Source organism: Procambarus clarkii, chromosome 5 (genome assembly GCF_040958095.1).
Source record: "Procambarus clarkii isolate CNS0578487 chromosome 5, FALCON_Pclarkii_2.0, whole genome shotgun sequence".
Classification (NCBI taxonomy): domain Eukaryota; kingdom Metazoa; phylum Arthropoda; class Malacostraca; order Decapoda; family Cambaridae; genus Procambarus; species Procambarus clarkii.
The window spans coordinates 6,302,570-6,325,069 of NC_091154.1; the positions used below are offsets into that span (position 1 = coordinate 6,302,570).

Sequence of the window (22,500 nt, forward strand, 5' to 3'; positions counted from 1 at the left end):
ACATTGAGAGAAATGAATCTATACCCTCTGGGTATAGATTCATTTATCTAAATGAATCTATACCCGGTAATAAATATCTATAAATATCTATATAGATATAATATCTATAATAATCCCATCAATGTTTGAGTATAGATAAATATCTATATAGATATAATATCTATACCCCGGAGGGTATAGACGATTAGATTCGTCCTGTGTTTACATTGGCGTGTTATAAATTATAGACTCGAGGTGTGTGTGTGTGTGTGTGTGTGTGTGTGTGTGTGTGTGTGTGTGTGTGTGTGTGTGTGTGTGTGTGTGTGTGTGTGTTTATTGTGGGGGTGGCACGGTTGGGGATGGGGTTAACTGATGGAGGGAGAGAAACGGAGTGAAAGGGAGAGACGGAGTGAGGGGGAGAGACGGAGTGAGGGGGAGAGACGGAGTGAGGGGGGAAGAGAGGGAGAGAGGCAGAGTGGGGTTGAGAGGCAGAGCGGGAGAGGAAGGAGGGCAATCAGGTGGGTGAAAGACGGAAGGTCAGTCCCGGGGGTGAGGGGTAAGGTTGGCGGTAGGCTGGTTTGTGTAATTACCTAAGTGTAATTACCTAAGTGTAGTTACAGGATGAGAGCTACGCTCGTGGTGTCCCGTCTTCCCAGCACTCTTTGTCATATAACGCTTTGAAACTACTGACGGTCTTGGCCTCCACCACCTTCTCACTTAACTTGTTCCAACCGTCTACCACTCTATTTGCGAAGGTGAATTTTCTTATATTTCTTCGGCATCTGTGTTTAGCTAGTTTAAATCTATGACCTCTTGTTCTTGAAATTCCAGGTCTCAGGAAGTCTTCCCTGTGCGTGCGCGTGCGTGCGTGCATGTGCGCGTGCGTGCGTGCATGTGTGTGTGCGTGCGTGCGTGCATGTGTGCGTGCGTGCATGTGTGCGTGTGTGTGCGTGCGTGTGTGTGCGCGCGCGTGTGTGTGTGTGTGTTTACATTGGCGTGTTATGGTGAGGTGGGGGTGGGAGCTAGTCCGTGCCGGTGTAATGTAACACACAGGTGTGAAAAAACTAGTACCAAGCTGAGACTCTTGAGCTACTTTTTTGTATTTTAACTTAAGTCCAAAGCTAATTATTATATAAAAAACACTGTACACCTTGTATGACTGACTTTGAGAGGCACTCACATCCAAGTAAACATCCCAAACCACAACTAGGTGATTTATGAAGCGATGTCCGCCTTAATTGCTGACGTCCCTGTAGGCCAGAGCTCCTCTCCACGTGGTGGTCCAAATTATTCCCTTCTCAGCCCGCTGATGCCTCTGTCTTGCCTCAAACTCGTTCTTTTTCAATTTTTTTCTTATCCAACGTTATAAGAATTCACTATGATGCGTTATCACTGCGTTGCTGTACCCTTCATATGACCAAAAACTATGTTTTGGGCTCACATAAATATCCCAAGAATACTGAACTAATTCGCGGACCGCCGTCCTACACTTGTGCCTTCCCTGGCTGCCTGGACTTGTGTGCAGGCAGCCAGAAGTGCTGGGGGTTAGGGGGGGGGCACTATTGAGTGGTGGGCTGGGGTGTTGCAGTCCCCCCTGGGGTTCCCGAGTTGCTGGATTGGGGTTCCCCACTCCCCTCTGGGATTGCTGGGCTGGAGGCAGAGTACATGTGGAGTGTGTATGTGGAGTATACACATACACTTAGATGTGTATGCGAGTATGTAAGAGCTGCAGTAGTGGTAGGTGTGAAGGAACAAGAGGGCTCCACAAGGGAGGAATCGAGGACTAAAGACAAAGTTGCAGTGGCAGGGATATTAAAGGAGATAGGAATGGAAGGGTCTGAACGAGACATAGAACAGTTTTTTTCCGAATTGGCCAGTACAACAGAGACAAAAAGAGATTGATCAAGGTAGTGTTCAAGAGCGAGGTCATCAAAGAGGACATCCTAGTAAGGAAGAGCAAACTGAGGTATGCAAGGAAGAGCAAACTGAGGTATGCAAGGAATTACAAAGAGGTATATGTTCGTAGGGACATGACCAGAGACGAGATAGTAAGGGCAGCAGATGCAAGGAAAAGGCACAAGGAGAGGGAAGGGAGCAGGGAACATCAGCCTCCAACCCAGCAATCCCAGAGGGGAGTGGGGAACCCCAATCCAGCAACTCAGGAGCCCCAGGGGGAACTGCAACACCCCAGCCCATCACCCAATAGGGCCCCCCCCTATCCCCCAGCACAAACCCTTCCTTGCCCCTGCACAATGCCCATCATAAAACCCAAATCCTCCCCCTCCCCTTACCCCAAGTACCCCCTGCTTTCCCAACCCTTGGTCTTCTTCCTGCCCCAAGCAGGCCCAGGCGAGACCTAAGCCCTCTATCCCCCACTCCACCTCCCTCCAAACCCCTGTCAACTACACCGCAGGAGGGCGTGTTCTCTCCCCAAGCAATCCCTGCCCCCTCACCCCCAGGACTTCTTCCTGCCCCAAGCAGGCCTGAGCAAGACCTAAGCCCTCCATCCCTCACACCACCTCCCCCTGAACCCCTGGCAACTACCTCACAGGAGGATGAGCCTACCCAAGTAGTAATGACCATGGAACAACTTCCTACACTTGTGGGGAGCGAGGGTGAAATTAGATATAAGAAAGTGAGCTTCAAGGTAATGTACTCAAACATTGATGGGATTACTAATAAAGCAAGTGAACTGGCAGAAAGGGCGCAAGAAGAAAACCCTGATGTAATAGGACTCACGGAAACAAAATTGTCAGGAGTCATAACAGATGCTGTGTTTCCAAAGGACTACTATATAGTAAAGAAAGAGAGGGAAGGGAGAAGAGGTGGAGGAGTGGCCCTGCTGATAAGGAAGGACTGGAGTTTTGATGACATGGAAATTCCGGACTGTGATGGGTTCAGAGATTACATAACAGGAACTATAACAATGGGTGGACCTAAGATAATAGTGGCAGTCATTTACAACCCTCCCCTAAATGACAGAAGACCTAGACAGGAGTTTGATAGGAATAACATGGCAACCATTAACACTTTCGCGCTTTAGATTAGAGATAACTCGTCGCTGTTTTCTCTTACGATTCCGCATAACAGCCGACTTTTCTCGTCCATCGAAAAAATATTTCTATAAATTCCATTTTTTAACCGAAATGGATGGGGATACTTTTGTTTTGTAGGGAATTTATTTGCGAATGTTTTGGTACCATAATGAATATTATATCACATAAACTTCTATGAGTAAAAAAATAAATACACAAAGTATGTTTGGGGGTGTGGCGAGCGTGTGGCAGTGGGTTCCCTTTAGCCGTTGATATATCCAACACGTGGGAAATATTTGTATGTGTTATGTATATGTCTGTGTAGGGAATTTTACTGCGATCACTGTCATACAAATTATAAAATGTTTCAACAAGTATAAACATGACAAACATCAAACGAACGAAAACAATGCGTTCGTTTCTGCCGCGAACGCATACTGAGCGACGTGGTTCTATATTTGGCGCTTCTCTTACACATGCTTTGTACAAATGTTATACAGTTCATCTTATAGAAAATTTTATTGCGAACACATTGGTATAAAAAAGAAATACGTACATAGAAAAGTAGGGTCAGGAAACGTATAAACTTTCCAAGCATGATTTCCCCCGTGTTTTCGCCAGTGCGCTCGCGGCTAACTACTCTCCACTTCACACACTCTTGCGGGTGGGCAATTACCTATATTAAACATTGATATGCATATGTCCGTGTAGAGAATTTTATTGAGATTCCAATGATACCAAAATTAGCGATGTAGGACAACTGTAGGCTTCGCAACCATTAAGAGAGTGGAAACATTTTGTTGCTGTTTGGCGCTCTCGGCGAGTGATCTGCATAGTTTTTTATTTGGTGTTGATACTCCTTATGCTTGGGCGGCATTTTATAGGTATGCTCTTATAGACAATTTCATTGCGAACACAGTGATACCAAATTTAAATATGTGCGCCTTCAATTATTGTCAGGACAGTCAAAAGAGTGTACACTTTTTCGGTCTTACCGCGTAGGCGCGCGAAGTGCCGAAAGCATCTGGGGTATTTTTTTTTTTGAGCGCCGAGAGCGCGAAAGTGTTAATATAATAGAGAGCAGCTTCAGTTGTCTGCAGGAATGGCTCAAGACTCTTAATCATGGGCGATTTCAACCATGGAAAGATAGACTGGGAGAATGGGGATCCACATGGTGGTGCAGATACGCGGAGAGCTAAACTCTTGGAAGTGGCAACAAGGAACTTTCTGAGCCAGCATGTCAAGGAACCCACAAAAGTGAGAGGCAATGATGAACCAGCTACACTCAACTTGATATTCACCCTGAATGAGTCAGAAATAAGGGAAGTCAAAGTTGAAGCCCCCATAGGAATGAGTGACCACAGTGTACTGACCTTTGAGTACTTGGTGGAGGTAGGGATAACGTATCCAAGGATGGGAGTAGAGGGAAAATGACTAAATTACCGAAGAGGAAAATATGACGAGATGAGGAACTTCCTCAGGAGAATACCATAGGAAACAGAACTTAAAAACAAGAATGTGCAGGTCATGATGGATATTGTCACCCAGAAGTGCCAGGAAGCTGCAGACAGGTTTATCCCCGTCCAAAAGGAGAAAAACGAAAAACAACAGAAAAACCCATGCTTCAACCAGGAATGTAAGGTAGCGAAACAACTGAGTAAAAGAACATGGAGAAACTACAGAAATAACAGAACACCGGAGAGCAGGGAGAGATACCAGAGGGCCAGAAATGAATACCTCAGAGTGAGGAGGGAAGCAGGGAGACAGTTTGAAAATGACATAGCGAGTAAAGCCAAGACCCAACCAAAGCTGCTCCACAGCCACATCAGGAGGAAAACAGCATTGAAGGAACAAGCGATGAAACTGAGAAAAGGAGATACACGGAGAATGACAAGGAGGTGTGTGAAGAACTCAACAAGAGATTCCAGGAGGTCTTCACAATAGAACAAGGAGTAGCCCCTGCACTAAATGAGGAGGTGGCAAACCAAGCAACCTTGGAGGAATTTGATCTCACCAGTAATGAGGTCAAAAGGTGTCTGCTGGAGCTGGATGTGACAAAGGCTGTTTGGCCTTACAGAATCTCACCATGGATACTGAAGGAAGGTGCAGAAGCACTAAGTGTGTCACTCTCTATGGTGTATAATAGATCACTGGAAACAGGAGACTTACCAGAAAGTTGGAAGACAGCTAACGTAGTCCCAATATACAAGAAGGGTGACAGGCAAGAGGCACTGAACTACAGGCCAGTTTCCCTAACTTGTATACCATGCAAGGTGATGGAGAAGATCATGAGGAAAAGGCTCGTAGAACATCTGGAGGGAAATAACTTTGTAACACACCACCAACATGGGTTCAGAGATGGTAAATCGTGCCTCACAAGTTTAATAGAATTCTATAACCAGGCAACAAAAATTAGGCAGGAAAGAGAAGGGTGAGCCGACTGCATTTTCCTGGAATGCCAGAAAGCCTTTGACACAGTACCCCATAAAAGGCTGTTAAAAATGTTGGAGCAACAGGCAGGAATAAAAGGGAAGGTGCTCCAGTGGATAAGGGAGTATTTAAGCAACAGGAAACAGCGAGTAACGGTGAGGGGGGAGACATCAGAGTGGCGAGATGTCACCAGCGGAGTCCCACAGGGCTCAGTACTTGGACCCATCCTGTTTCTAATATATGTAAACGATCTTTCGGAGGGTATAAACTCGTTCCTCTCAATGGAATCAAGATGGATGAAGATAGACAGAGACTACAGGAAGACCTGAACAATCTGGAGGAATGGTCTAGAAAATGGCTGCTAAAGTTCAACTCAGGAGTGTGTAAGGTAATGAAATTAGGCGAAGGGAGCAGGAGGCTGAACACAAGATACCATCTGGGAGGTGAAAACCTGCAAGAATCAAATAGAAAGAAAGAAAGATCTAGAGGTTGATATCACACCGAACCTGTCTCCACAGGCCCACATCAAAAGGATATCATCAGCTGCATATGCTAGACTGGCCAACATAAGAACTGCCTTCAGAAACTTGTGTAAGGAATCGTTCAGGACCCTATATACCACATATGTCAGACCAATCCTGGAATATGCAGCTCCAGCCTGGAGTCCATACCTAGTTAAACACAAGACAAAGTTAGAGAAGATTCAGCGGTATGCCACCAGGCTCGTCCCGGAACTGAGAGGTATGAGCTACGAGGAAAGGCTAAAGGAGCTGAACCTCACATCCCTGGAAAACAGAAGAATAAGGGGATACATGATAACCACCTACAAAACTCTCAGGGGAATTGACAGGGTGGACAAAGACAAACTCTTCAGCACGGGTGGGACATGAACAAGGGGACACAGGTGGAAACTTAGTACCCAGATGAGCCACAGAGACGTTAGAAAGAATTTTTTCAGTGTCAGAGTAGTTAATAAGTGGAATGCACTAGGCAGTGATGTGGTGGAGGCTGACTCCATACACAGTTTCAAATGTAGATATGACAGAGGCCAGTAGGCTCAGGAATCTGTACACCAGCTGATTGACAGTTGAGAGGCGGGACCAAAGAGACAAAGCTCAAGCCCCGCAAGCACAATTAGGTGAGTACACATACACACATACATACATACATACATACAAACATACACAGCATTCATTGGCTTTTATCTGGAACACAATAGCCAAGCAACAATAAAAAAAAATTATAAATCACAAATCTGACATATCACTCAGCAAACTCTTCCATTGATTTTTTTGTAAAGATTATATCTTGTTGGAGTTTTGAGTATTCCTTTAACAAGTCCTGGAACTTAGAATCAAGTCCACTGTAGCTGCTCATTTTGTGCTCCAGACGAGTCAAGGACTTCTCGGCCCGCACTCTGCGATCTTCCAGGTGACCATGTATGAGCTTCAGGGCTTGGACCGCCTGGCTAGTGTATGTCTCGATGAGCAGCTCTAACTCTAAGCACCTGGGGAAAATAGAATATTAAATAGCACAGGGGTGGTGGTGAACTAATGGCACATGTGCCAAACATATGTTCTGGACCCAAGGGTCGCATCCATTGGACCCTTTGTGCCCCTGCGGGGTTTCCCAGGGCCCTTGGACTAGTATCACTAAGGGTAAGCTCAGGCAGGTTACTGCTAACCTATGCCCAAAGCTACCAAACAATCTGCTAAAGCTGAACCCCCCGGGACGTGTCCACTCACGGTGGCCAAGCAGGAGGGGGGGCCAACGAAAACAGGTCAAACCCTAACATAACAGGAAGCAAGGGACAAAAAGGCAGATCCCCCATCAAGCAGAAAACAATAAAAAAAAGAAAAACCCCGCAAGAGGACAACGTACGCAGGAGGAACAGAGCCGGCCACTGTTATACGTGAAAACTAGCTGCTCAGTACCCCGTGCCTCTACCAGTGCAAAAACTACCCCTTACCCCAGGGTAAGCAAGGGAGGAACCCCCCCCCCCAACACACTCGGGGCGGTCAACCACCGAGCAGCAAAAAACCAACAGAGGTAGACCCCAAGGTGACTTGTGGAAGATATCCCCAAGCCCTAAGGGCGGTACTTACAGGGCACTCAGGGAAGGAAACCCTAATCACATGCAGCCCGAGTACCTGTGAATATTACTCCCAGCTCGTATGCCACCGTAAGAGCAGTACTGGACACAAGGCACAGAGAGAATCTGGAGCTGGAGCCACACGACCATGCCACAATCACATCACCCAAAGAACTACAGGATGGATCACCGGTGCAGAGTGTGGAGCTCCCCCTTCTCCCCTCCCGGTGCAGGGGAAGCTGCGCAGACATGCGGCACAGCTCGTGTGTCGTTATGCTCGTTTGCTCGTTTTCAGTTGGGTTCTGTCTATTCATTTGTCTATTTTTGTCGTTTTAACCAGAATAAGGGTTTGTTTTGGGGCGATTACCTTTCTGGGTGCCTGTCCTGGTCGATGGCAGATATAGAATGCTCCAAATCACATGTGCATTTCTATAGGCTATTGCTCCTCGTGCCCCTCTGAGGGGGCCAGGTTCTGGCTCATGGTCCCCAGTGGACCTAGAACTCCATTCACACTGACTGATGCCAAAGTCTACAGATATACACATCAGCCTGGATAGCTCCGGGTAGCCGAAGGGACTCTTCCCCCAGAAAAACATTCAAGACACAGTACATGGAACTGTAAAGCTGCTATTTCACTAAAATAAAGACAAATAAACAAATTCACAAGGGGTGTAATGAGGGTTCGAACCTATGTCCGGGATGATCCCAGATGCGCCTTAGTTGACTGCGCCACAACATGGTAAAAGAATTGCAACCGGGATTGCTACTGCCCTCACACAGATCCTGCAGCCTCTCCGAGACACAAACCGGGATTTTGCACAATTCCCCCATGCACCCGGGTTCTGTCACCCAGATGTTCTACCTCTTCGCTCTTACTTAAATACACACAGAAATCAAATTCTTTTACCATGTCGTGGTGCAGTCAACAAAGGCACGGCCGAGACCATCCCGGACGTAGGTTCGAACCCTCATTACGGACGGTCCTTGTGGATTTGTTCCTTTGACGTATCACGCTATTGTGATTTCTGTGTGTATTGAAGTAAGGGTGAAGAGGTAGAACATCTGGTTGACAGAGCCCAGGTGCATGGGGGAATTGTGTAAAAACCCCAGTTTGTGTTTCGGAGAGGCTGTAGGATCCATGTGAGGGCAGTAGAACTCACTATTGCAATCAATTCTTTTACCATGTCATGGCACAGTCGACTAAGGCGTGTCTGGGACCATCCCATCTCATATGGGGCCTCGTAGCCTGGTGGATAGCGCGCAGGACTCGTAATTCTGTGGCACGGGTTCGATTCCCGCATGAGGCAGAAACAAATGGGCAATGTTTCTTTCACCCTGAATGCCCCTGTTACCTAGCAGTAAATAGGTACCTGGGTGTTAGTCAGCTGTCACGGGCTGCTTCCTGGGGGTGGAGGCCTGGTCGAGGACCGGGCCGCGGGGACACAAAAGCCCCGAAATCATCTCAAGATAACCTCAAGAAGATGATCCCGAGCGTGGGTTCGAACCCTCATCACGGGCCCTTGTGGATTTGTTCATTTGACGTATCACTCTATCATGATTTCTGTGTGTACTAAAGACAAATAATTCAACTAAAACTTTTGTGAACCAAATATATTATTACTGGTAACACACTTCACAAATTCTGTTACAAAAACCTGTCAATTAATATTCAACTCGCTGTATCCCATACATAGTAAATGTAAGTGCCTTTAAGGAGTATGACCCTGTACACCCCTCTACACAGACACCTTCCTTGCCCACGTACACTACTGGGTACCAACAGGTACATGACCCCAAACAGCCCCACCTCGCAGACACCTTTCCTGCCTATGTACACTACCGACACCAACAGCATATTGACTTACCTCAGTTTCTTGAGGTGAGTGTTGCACATAGCGATACCGCTTGCTGTATGGTGTGCCGGAAACTGAGACAACCGTTGCTTCGTCATCATATCCTGCAGCACCTTGCTGTACTCCAGGAGGAGGCAGTACACCTATAACAGAAATTACCTCATGTGCAGTACAGTATATCTCTAAAGACCTACACAAATATGAAGTACAGTGAACGAGAGCTTTTTTCATACACGTAATATCCTCAATTTGTTTAACTTCTGTGACTCTGGTTTATAATTAATCATTAGTAGTACCGTACTTAAGAAATCCTTGGTCTTTTATACTAGCCATATTTATGATTAAATATTTGAATGAATGCTTTATAAATTATACAATTATATTCAATGCAAATCTAAAGTTCTTCAAACTGCAGCAAGATGCCTCCAAGCTGGTTGAAGAGGAGCTGATCATGGTGGTGGCTGTGCTTACACAACAAAGCTCATGACATACTGAGATCTATTTTTTTATGCCCCGCCCACTTGCTTTGTTTGACGTGTTGTGCTTTATTTTAACTTTCTTGATTGGTTTTGAATAGAGGTGGCTTTATAACTTTTTCTTTCCATACACAGAACTAGGTGACTGCTTGTACGTAGTACGAGCAAAGAATTTTCCATCATTTCTTAAACTCATTTGAATTTCCGGCTTTCACACTTTCTCGTGTCTTATCTTCTAAGAGGTCGTCCTGTTCACTTTTTTTATTCCTTGCAGTATTTTGTTTGCCATCATATATACCTGCTCTTCCTTTTCTCTTCTAGGGTTGTCTAATTTAGTTCCATTAACCTGTTCTCATAGCTTAATGCTCTGAATTCCAGTACTTGTCCTGTAGCAACTCACAATATGTACGTCTTCAAGTTTCTTCTTTTGTGCTATAGAGGCCTAGATTCCATGTTGTGCTGCCTCTATAAAATAGTAAAGGTCTCGCATAAGACCGTGTATGTTCTTAAAAGCATCCTTGTTTTGATTTATAAATGTAAGGTCTTATGTTCATTAGTTTCCCATAGGTCACTGACGTTACCCCGTATATGTCCATATCTGGTGTTAATGATGAAATTACACCCACTCCAAATTCTTTATTTTGTTTACGTCCCTTTCATACTGTGTACAGTATATTCCATCCGATCATCTGTCTTGCTTCACCATCGTTGCTACCATACACTTGTTTGTGTAAACTCCAACAACCATTTGTCTGCTCACTCCTGGATTATGTCACTGTCTCCCTGCAGTACTACAGTCGTCCTCGCCATCTTTGAGTCATTGGGCAAACATTGCCAGGCTCACTAGCTCACTTCCTTTGAAAGGGTGTTTACATAGATTTAGAATAGTGACAGGCCTTGAACAGTGCTCTGTGGGACCCTGTTTGCCATTCCTCTCCAGTAAGGAAGGAAGAGGTTGTTGAAGCCAACTCCATCCACAACTTATATTTTACCTATTTGAATTACTTCCCAGCTGTCCCTGCTCGTCTCTTCATCTTATGTGAGGAAAGGTATAAAGAGCGTTATACAGTCTATCCAATTTTCCTTCTCTTGACATATTTTGACGTCTCTGGTGATGACCTGCTCTCTTCAGAAAATATTTGTATCGGTGCCTCTCAACACCTAACACAATGGAGTGATGACGGAATGCAGAATGTGATGACGCGTTCTGATGATGTTGATTTTGAATGCATCTTCAAGATCAACATCGTCACTCACATTGATCTTGAATGCACCTTCAAGCTCGCCATCGTCACTCACACTGATCTTGAACGCATCTTCAAGATCAACATCGTTACTCACGTTGATCTTGAAGACGCATTCATGACTGCCGCAAGTAAACGGACAAATCAACCAGACAAATTAGGCAGGATTTTGGATAAGCTAAGTGATGATGAGGAATATTTATTAGTGTTCACAGTATGAGAAGGAACTCAAGAACTCTCCTCCTTTATGAGGCTGGCTTGAAGGAGAACGTTCCTGAGACACCCGTTACACAAGCTGGAAGGAATACTGTCTACACTTGGTAATTTAAAACATATGGGGCCCATTCCCACTCCACTATGCTGATTTTTTAACCAGAAATTTCCAAAAATGAACACATTCGAATTTATAAGGGTATCTCGTTCAGCAGAAATCTCAGTAACCCAATTTACTATTCAAGTTCAGAAGTCAAGCACTCAAATTCAAATTTAATAAGAGTTTCTCATTCGCTGTAACATTTAATATGAATTCCTATATGGGTCCAATAGGTAAAATGAGTTAAAATTTCAAACATAAATTCATTTAGAGATTTGGGTTACTAGAATCCAATTTACCAAGCTCTTACAGTACTGTATTTTTTATGCCATTGCCTGTTTTCTACCTTAGATTTGACACTCGTGCTAGTGAATCTGTCACTATTTACTCTACTTGTAACTGATAAACAATTTAAAACCTACATCCAGTTACACAGAGAAAAACTAGTTTTGAAAACTCATAAGGATTATTCACATATGGTCCTTTGAGATTAGGAGAAACACACTGATAGTGATTGGAGTAGTGTAAGGGTTAACAAGATTGGAGCAGTGTAAGGGTTAATAAGATTGGAGCAGTGTAAGGGTTAACAAGATTGGAGCAGTGTAAGGGTTAACAAGATTGGAGCTGTGTAAGGGGTAGCAAGAATGGAACAGTGTTAGGGGTTAAACTTGGAGATAAGGATGAACCAGTAAATAGACCACCATTGTGAGTTTACCTACCAATGTAAACCAATCATTTCCACCAATCACAAGAGACCCACCAATGTCCACCAATCCATCAAGACCAATCCCAAACTTCACCAACCTGCTGGAAGAGGCAGTCAGTCTGCATCATGCTGTGCACGAGCTTTGCCCTCTCATCCGCACACTTTCGTTTGACGTCGCTCAAACGGTCGGGAATCTTTGCAACATCATCTGGGTCGTAGTTCACAAACTCTGCAACAACCGAGGTGATTACTGACCAACAATGCAGAGAACACTTCAAGCAGGATATGCCTATGGTAATGTTGCCTTCTTGGTGGAGTAAAGTGGGGAATATTGGGGCAGAATTATTGGTATGCAAGACACTGTTGTAGTAATTGGTATGGGGGGGTGGACACTTGCAGTCATTAGTATGGGAGACACTGTTGTAGTAATTGGTATGGGAGGTGGACAGTTGCAGTCATTAGTATGGGAGACTCTTGTAGTAATTGGTATGGGAGACTGTCTACTCCATCACACCTGTCTCCATCAAACCTTCCTACTGTCACATGTGTCCCCATCACACCTGCCTACTGTCACACATGTGCAAGTTGTGTCCCAGCAATTCTCACCTATTGGATCCATAAAAGAGGCAATCCGTGTACATTCCTGCTCTATTCTTTCTTCCAATGCATCGGCCAATTTCTCAACTTGTTTGTTCGAAACGCAAACCTCAGCGCGGCTCAACACTTGCTCTGGGGTAATGCCGAAAACAGTATGCTGAAAAAAAATATTTAGCCATCTAAATTCTGAATTTTCATTAGGTAATTTACTACACACACAATAAGACAAGACCTCTCAAAGGAGGACAGAGAAAAACTGAAAATGAACCTTATTGAAGCGAAACACCTAAATGGGGATAAAAATGAAGATTTTTTTTTTTTTACAAAGTGTCAGGGACTGGAAAGCTTGTGAAATGGTACACGAGACAAAGCAACAAAATCATTAAAGGAAAGGGGTGTAAAGAACAGAGGGAAGGGGAACATGTTCCTGAAAATAGTATACACCAACATAGGTGGAGTGAGATCGAAAATATTGGAGTTGAAGGATATAAATCAAGCTCAAAGTCCCAGATATTGTCGCATTAACAGAGACGAAACTTGAAGAAAATATTTTAAATGAAGTCGTATTTCCAAGGGGCTACTCAGTTTGGAGACGTGACAGGAAAACTAGGAAGGGAGGAGTAGTGGCTGTGCTGGTGAAAGAACACCTGAAGGTTAAAGAGTTAACACTTTCACGCATCGGTGGCACCCGAGAACATTACCCATTTTTCTCCTGAGTGCGTGTGACGAACTCGTTCACGAGTCACGAGAAAAAATATTTGTATAAAATCTATTTTCTATCCAATCGACTTGGGGATAGTTTACAAATGTTCGCCATGAAATTTACGTTTTCTCTAATAGCCAAAGAGCTTATTTGGGAGAACGGCATGGCACTGCATCATCGTGGTAAAACAATTGTATTACAGTATCCACTCAATTTAACGGCTTCTTTTATACCGATCTGCCGGTATTAACGACCGGTTTGGGAGACCGGTATCTGGAGCCTGCTATACCGGTCTGCGGTCGATATTACCGACGGTCGGTATTGGGTTTGTTGTGGCATCAGCGTCCCCTCACATGGCGACCAGGCCACCGACCTGGATCGTCCAGAGTTATATATTACATCTTAATTTTCTTTTAAAATGATTCACTTTAATGAAGAAAATTGTAAATTATTATTAATAAAATATTTTGAAACAGTTTTTATTAAGCAAAAGTCTTTGTTTTCTTATTAAATACCTTTTATAGTATAGGCGCTAGGTATTTTTTTTCCCACGGACCTAGAATGTACTCCGCCGGGCCATGTGTTCCCAGTGTTTACTGTGAACTCGCGCGGCTAGCTTCAATTGTGAAGGATATTACTGTACTGTAATTGTGATCTTTTTAATTTACAAAATGCCAAAAGTTACCCAAAGGAAGCGCCTGACGGTTGCACAGAAGCTGGAGTTAATTAAGAAACTTGATAAAGGATATTCTCATGCACGAGCAGCAGCAGAGTTTAACATCGGGAAAAGTACAGTAAGTGACATCAAGAAACAGAAGGATACTCTATTAAAATATGCCTGAAAATAAGTGTACATACAGTATGTACCCTGTATACAATATAAACAATATAAAACAAGCGCTGCAGAGGATGACGTAATCTTCACAGCTTCGTAATCTTCAGCTTCATTAAAAGTAAGTCAATTTACCAATTTTATTATAGTATTACAAGATATTAATTTTTTTTTTTCAACAAAAGCTACATATTAGTCTCTACAAATGTATATTCTATCGTCAGCAGAGAATAGGTGAGCTCAAAATATTTCGTCTTGGCTAGCTCTCAGTGACAAGGCTCGATCGCCATTGTTATGGCATGGCCGCCACAGCGTGTGTTGTAACATTAAAAATACATTACCTGCACTGTTCAGGGTAAATCAAAACACATCTCTAAAATATTATTGAGAAAATATTAACTTGCTGATTGATACACGAAATATTTTGCAATACAAAGGAATGAATCAATTTTTTCCCACCCATCTGGGCTTGATCAGACCGTGTTCACACATCATCCATGCAGCAGCCAACAACTGGCTTAATCGTCGGTGTGGCACTAAATTGGAATGCAATTACACAATGAACTTTATTTAATTTTAGTTATACAGTATAAAATATATCCTACCTGAATGTTACTTGAAAAATTACCCGACCCGACTTAACTTCGAAAATAACGGAGCTCCGGAAATAACGACTAGGGTACAGCCCCATATAGGCCGTTAAATTGAGTGGATACTGTATTGACACGACGAGTATAATCGACGTAGTTTTTTATTTGTACCGGTCAAACGCATCCTTATGTGACGTTTTATACTTATGTTCTTCTAGAACATTCTATTGTGAACACATTGGTACAAAAATGAAATATGTACATCGAAAATTAATGTCAGGACAGTGAAAAGTATATACACTTTTCATTATGGGGTTTCGCCGATATGCCGCCACGAGTAACACTTCGGCCATTTCCCACACTCTTGTGGGTGGGCTGCGACATTGATTCTATATTTATATGCATATGTCCGCGTAGGGAATTTTATTGCAATTTCAGTGATACCAAAATTAACGCTGTAGGACAAGTATGGAGTTGACAACCCTGAAGAGAGTAGAAACATTTCGTTGCTGTCTGGCGCTCACGGCTAGTGATCGACGTAGTTCTTTATTTGGTGCTGGTCTAACTCATGTTTTGGTAACATTTTATACTTATGTTCTTCTAGAACATTCTATTGTGAACACATTGGGACAAAAATGAAATACGTACATCGAAAATTAACGTCAGGGCAGTGAAAAGAATATACACTTTTCAGTGTTGTCGCTCGATCGCCCGAAACGCCGCACGCACAAGGGGGAAGTTTTTTTACTGCGTCGAGAGCGCAAAATTGAAAACCCTCGAGATACTGACACAATGGCATTGCAGGTCTAGAATCAGGATGATAAGCTGATAATTGTAAATGCCTACAGCCCACCAGCAAGCAACACATGGACAAAGGAAGAACTGGATGACAAAAGAGAGGACCTCATAATGGTCATGAGAGATATTATTGTACAAGCCGATAAAGATAAATCACGACTGTTGATACTGGGGGACTTCAGCTTTAAAGCAATAGACTGGGAGGTCTATGAAGCAAGAACGGAGGACTTTTGGACATGCAGATTTGTGAACCTCATTCTGGAGACATTCTTGCATCAACACATCAAGCAGAGCCACAAGAATGAGGGAAAGATGTACCGTTAGTATTGGATCGAGTATTCACCAGGAAAGAAGAAGAGATATTTGACATCCAATACCTTCCTCCCTTGGGAAAGAGTGATCACATCCTGTTTGACATTAAATATGCTTTAAGATGTCATCTAGAAGAAAATGGGGACATTGAAACAGTTGATAAACTCGATTTCAAGAGAGGTCACTATGGGGAACTTCGAAAAATTTTAATGACTGTAATTGGACAGACTTGCTGCTAGGCAGGGAAGTAAATGAAATGTATGCCAAATTTTGCAAAATATACAATGAAGGCACACTAACATTCATACCAAAACAGAGATGCAGGGCCTGAAAACAGGATTGGTTCAACAGAAATTGCGAGAGGGCCAGAGACCAAAAGACAAAAATGGAATCAATATTGGAAGAGGCCAAACCCCCAAACATACCAGTAATACAAAGTTGCAAGAAACAACTATACGGCAGTAAGGAAGGAGGCAGAAAGAAATTTTGAAAAAGGGATAGCGGTTAAATGTAAAACAAAACCGGGCGTATCCTACAAATTCATAAACAACAAATTGCAGGTAAAGGATAATATCCAGAAGTTGAATATGGGAAACAGATTCACAGAAAATGAAAAGGAAATGTGTGAAACATTAAACAAAAAGTTCCAAAGTGTGTTTGTACAAAATGAAATCTTCAGAAAACCAGACACAATAAGAATTCCAGAGAACAACATAGAGCATATAGAGATGAAGTGGAAAATATGCTAAAGGAGCTAAGTAAGAACAAAGCAGTTGGCCCAAATGGAGTTTCACCATGAGTTCTGAGAGAATGTGCATCTGAGCTCAGCATTCCACTTCACCTGAACTTTCAGGCATCCCTGTGTAAAGGAGTCGTAGCAGACGTGTGGAAAAAGGCCAACATAGTTCCAATCTACAAAAGTGATAGCAGGGAAGACCCCTTCAACTATAGACCTGTACAGTGGTACCTCGGATTACGAGTGTCCCTGTTTACGAGTTTTTCGGACTACAAGCAGGATTTGCTCAGAAAATTTACATCGGAATACAAGCATTGCCTCAGAATACGAGGGTGTTGATATGCGTACAGGCCGACCTAGCACGTAGTGGCACAGCGATCGCCCCTCAGTTTTCCAGTGCCTCGCGCCCAGTGACTATGCCGCATAAATTCTTCGCAAGGATTTACAGTTTTTTGTCGGATTTTTGGCCATTTGAGCATAAAACCACGTTGAATGTAATGAAACGCCATTTTCTGGGTGAGCCCCGGAGGCTTCCTGGAGCTTATCGGGCTAATATATGTTATATTAGACCGGGCCATAAGCTAAGAAATTCAGACCTACCAGGGACCAGCGCCAGAACCTGGCCCCTTCAGAGAGGTTTTAGGGAGCAATGGCCCTGGAAAACCCCTTGTGGTTGGGGTTTTCCTTATCTGCCATCGACCAGGGTTAGGCACCCAGAAAGGTAGGCATAACAAAACAAACCCTACATGGTAAAAAACTAAAACATAAAACCGAACAGAGAGGTAGAAACTCCCTACAATCCCAAGGAAACAAGCAAACAAGCAAACATCACACTTTACTGCCACGCCGATCGTCCGCGCAGCCCTCCCCGCCCTGAGAGGGGGAGGGGGGAACCCCGGACCTCACCACGCCAGCTGCCTAGCTTCAGTTTGGAAACTAAGCTTCAACCAACGCGAAAAAAACGCCAACCAGTGGGAGGGAGGGTTGCCAGGGAGCCTCTGGGGCTCACCCAGAAAATGGCGTTTCATTACATTCAACGCTGGTTTTCTGTGGGGAGCCCCTACGGCTCCCTGCAGCTTCATACCCAAAGAGAAGAAAAAGAAAGGGCTGACCTGGGAGGCGGCCGCCACAAACTCCGCAGCGCGAAGCCGAGACAACAGGTTGCAACCTGCAACCCATGGCAACAAGAATGCACAGGAGCAGACACGCGCATAAAGAATGTGCAGCCAGGAACCTGTGCGACCCTCAAATCCTTGCCCCCGAAATGAGCCCTAGACGTCACCAACTCAGCAGTGAAAGCTGTAAATGTCCGAACAGCACGGGCGCAAGGATAGACTGCTGGCTAGAAGACTTAAAAACTCTGCGGACGACCTGGGAGACCCGAGCCCTAAAGCAGGGAACGAAGGGAACCGGATCAACCCAAAGCGCATCCCCAGACACGGTACCCAGGTAACGGCAAAGAGGCGCAACCGGACAACACAGGACGCACCCCAGGCCGAACCAATCAAGCATCAATATCCCAAGAACCCCTCCGGAAAGCAGCCATCTCGACCGTCGCCAGAAGGACGGAGAAAGGCTGCAAACGTACAAACCTACCACCAGTACCAAAGAGCAGAAACCTCTGCACCGGAAGAGCCGGAAGCTCCCCGACCCAACCCACAGAGGCCCATGCCAACAAAATATGGCCTATGAAAACCAAACTTGAACTGAAGGGGCTACCACAAACTGAGGAGAAGAAGATAAGAGGGCACCAGGACGACTCGGGAGACGCATGAGCAGGCCGGAGGTGAAACAAAACACGAGAAAGCGTATGGAACGGGGCAGATGTGACGTCCACCCCGAACGCAAGCCAGAGCGGCTCTGCCAGCGCCGCACAAAATGAGGCGACAGTAAGAAACATCAAATAACTGTAGTCCTGAAAACCTAAGAAGGGACAAGACAACCCGATGCAAAAAGAGAAGACAACCTACAAATAGCAAGAAAAAAGGTGCATAGAAACACCAGTAATGTCATACTGTCGCCGAGACGAAGCTCACAGGTGGGACACCATCAACAAAGCCACCCGATCACCATAAAGATGGTGATACCCGTGTCAAAATACCAGACGCGAAAAGCCGAGGAGAAGGCCGAACCAGTCACGTACAGGACCAGTCCGACCTGCCGAAAGAGGCGGAGCCGCGGGAAAACGCCCCGGGTTCGGACAACTATCAAGCAGCGTCTGAAAATAAAGCTGGGCCGGCCACCAAGGGACCATGAGGACTACTCTCCCTGGGAATGGACTCCAACCAAGCCAGAACCCGAAGCAACAGCTGGACTGGGAAAAGAGGAACAGGTACCCCCACCTCGACCAGTCCTGCCGAAAGGCATCCACCGTGAACGCCTCGCAGGCGGGTAAGGGTGCCACATAGAGTGGGCGACGCCTAGACCACGCCAACGCGAAGATGTCCATGGCCAGGAGTCCATACGTCCGGCAGAGCCAACAAAACGAGTCGGCGATGACTGGCTAATCCGCAAAGAGGAATGAACCGAGACAGGCTGTCCGCCAGGAAGTAGGACACCCCGGACATGAACCTCACAGTAGCGCAAACCCCGAGAATCCAGCAAACGAGCCACTCGAAGGGACCAATCCCAAAGGTCAAACACCTAAGAGAAACCCTGTGGTTCTGACAAAGAACCGCTAGAGAACAGTCCGAATGGAGCTGGATGGTAGAGCACCGAGTGACCCGAACCCTCCAAAGCGTAAACTAGACAGCCACGAAACTCCCGAACCATGCTGTGAGCCCGACGGACGGACAGATCCTACCATCCCCGGCTGACCTGGTGAGCACTGGTCACAAAACCCCAGCCGAGAGATGACCCGTCCGTGAACACATCGAGCGAAGGCTCGGGGAGGTGCCAAGGCACGGAACCCCAAAAACCCCAAAGAGGAAGCTGGTGACGCAGCACCAACACAAGATCCCCGGAGGAATGAACCCAACAATTGCAAGAGAGGTGGAAGGGGAGTCTCCGAAGGAACCAAACAGACGCCGAAGCCAAACCCGACCCTGCGGGCAGACCAGCACGTCAAAGTTCAGACTCCGGCACAACCGCTCAAACAACCGCCGAGCAACCCAGGACCCCCTCATAAACAGCCTGAGGCGGGACCACACAGCCTAAGGCGGAACCACAGCTGCTGCAACACTTCTGGAGGGAAAGACAAGGAGCGGCCCAAGAGCCCTAAACAAGACCCAGCCAGGTCCGAACCCAGGACGGAAACAGATGGAACAGCCTCCAGATCACCAGGAAACCAAACCCAGCGATCTGGAAAGAACCACATCCCTGGCGAGCAGACAAGCAGACCGTCTGGGAGCCCACACTAACCAGTCGTCAAGGTAGGCCAGACACCGAATCCCAAGCCGACTCAGACAAGACACCAAGATCCGGTAAAGATGCGTAAATACACCAAGTGCCAATTACAAACTAGGGAAGGCAACAAAAGCGGCAAGCCTGAAGCCCCACCACCAACTGTGCCAGTCCCGAAAACCTGAAGAGGAATGTGCCAAAAAGTGACCTGGAGGTCCAGGGCCACCATCCAGGCACCCGACCCCAACAGAAGCCGGACCGGAGACAACAGTCTCCGATTCTATGCCGATGAGGGCATAGAATCCAGGGCACAGACTGGACAAGTCCAGAAGAACCGCTAGGCCCGTGTCTGCGTAGAGCAGACAGGAACCCCGGAAGGATGGGGCGGATCAACCTCGTCCAATGCACCCACTAAGATGACATGACGAAATGCAGGAGAGCTGCCAGCGTGAAGGTCTGGAACCCTCGCTTCCCCTCCCGGGGAGGGGTTGCACAGACGGATGCGCGGCGGTTGTGGTGACGTCATGTTTGTTTCCCAGTTTTTGATTGGGGAGTTCTGTTTGTCTTTTTGGCTTTCGGTTTGCAATTTTTTGGCCAGCAGTAGTTTGTTTTGAAATTCTTACCTTTCTGGATGCCTGACCTGGTAGATGGCAGACAAAGACTGCTTCCAATTACACGGGGGTGTCTATAGGCCATTGCTCCTCGTGCCTCTCTGGAGGGGGGCCAGGTTCTGGCTCTGGTCCCCGGTAGGCCTAGAACTCCTTCGGTTGACTGTTACCACGGTCTAATATATACACATCAGCCCGGTATAGCTCCAGGAAGCCGAAGTGGCTCTCCACAGAAAAGTTTGATTGAAATCGAACCAGTTTTCACTTTTGCATATTTTTGTACTATGCCCCCTTATCCCCTCAACTGCTTGGCTTCCAAATATGACAACCCCCTCAGTGTGCAGGAAATAAATTCTCTGGAAAAAATTATTTTTTGTTTTGAAAGTGTCAAAACCCCTTCCCTGAGTAGGGGTATAGTAACAGAAGGTCGAAATTGTACGTACTTTGGCTGCTATGGGGTCTGTAAGTTCGCGTGTGACGTCATCATTCCGTGGTCGCCTGTGGCATATGCCCCCGGGGCCGGTAGGGCGGCCGGGGCAGGATGCGCGAGTTGCCAGAAATATATTTTTGTTCATTTTTTGCGCACAGTTCCATATACATTTTATTTGTTTTTTCGTGCCAATCCTATGTATAATGAACACGTATGCTGTATTATGGTAGTTGAGCATCCGTACTGTCCGAAGACACTGTTACGTGCATGACACACATGAACATATATACTGCACATATTTTCCATGCATCATGCTAATTTATGTATATATATATATACAATCTATTTACACACTATACACTATATACATTCACCATCAACACACTCAGAACTCCGCGAGTATCAGCTGCCACACCCTCACTCCTCCAACATCTTACTCGCCAACATTGCTCCTCCCATCATACTGTTATTGTTTTTATTACACTATTTACACATGTTATGTATACCTATCTACATGTTTTATTCACCCGAACTATGCAAGTAAGCCGATATTGTGTCCAAACTTTACAGTGGCCACCATACACTGCATGAGAAATCACACAGCAGCCAGCAGACGACGCTACAATTACGTAACCTCCCTCGCCAAAATAATTCCTCCCAACATACTCCTGTTGCTATTACACTATATACACACATTGTATATACCCATGTACAAATGTGTTCACCATAGCAAACCACTAAGCTAGTATGGTGAGCAAAACAAGTGTGGCTGCCACACACACAGTGAGGTTACCTCGATTCTCTCCCTCCCTCACCACAATTCCTCCTCCCACAATACTACGCACAGTGCTTATTATCACCACAATCCTCCTGTTATCACAATACTGGTCACTAAATCCTGTAAATTAATAATTGACCACAAGTTTATTTTGTAAAGGAACCTAGGAAGTCGTTTGAAGATTCCTAGATGGACAAAATAATGCTGTGGTGTTGTGGCTAGCGCTGTGAACATCGCGAAAAGCATTGAATCACTGATATTTAAACATTGTACACGGTCATTATCACACTCAGGCTCATCTGTAATACTATCATGACTAAATAATACAAGTTATACATATATTTTGACATTATTAGGCAATGCTGTGGTCACAAGCTGAACAGCAGTGCTGTGAGCTCATGCTGCGTGCGCCGTCCTTGGTTGCTCACTCAGTACTGGGGCTCTTACACCCGGGAATGTGGCCCATGATTTTTTTTTAAGATGGCATCTGTTTACAAGAGCCCTGAGGAAGCTGATGTGAACCCCATGTAGCCGCGGGAGTTTTGAATGGAACGTGAAAAATACAAATACCAGGAGGCGCATTGCGCAAACCAGACGAGGGCCTGCAGGTGCATTGCACAGTTTAACAGTTAAGAAGCACATCAAC

At 45.3% G+C, this 22,500-nt stretch overlaps 1 protein-coding gene across 1 annotated transcript in view; it reads right to left on the bottom strand.

The window, feature by feature from the left end:
• Positions 1-3,977: 3,977 nt before the first annotated feature.
• The window catches only part of LOC123764215 (HAUS augmin-like complex subunit 4), a 38,456-nt gene continuing 19,933 nt past the window's right edge, over positions 3,978-22,500 (bottom strand). The window contains exons 6-9 of the mRNA XM_069338903.1: positions 12,735-12,882; positions 12,227-12,357; positions 9,402-9,532; positions 3,978-6,951 (exon numbers count right to left, since the gene is read on the bottom strand). Coding sequence (XP_069195004.1) covers positions 6,708-6,951; positions 9,402-9,532; positions 12,227-12,357; positions 12,735-12,882 — 654 coding nt within the window. The 3' untranslated portion in view covers positions 3,978-6,707. The remainder of the gene's footprint in view (positions 6,952-9,401; positions 9,533-12,226; positions 12,358-12,734; positions 12,883-22,500) is intronic.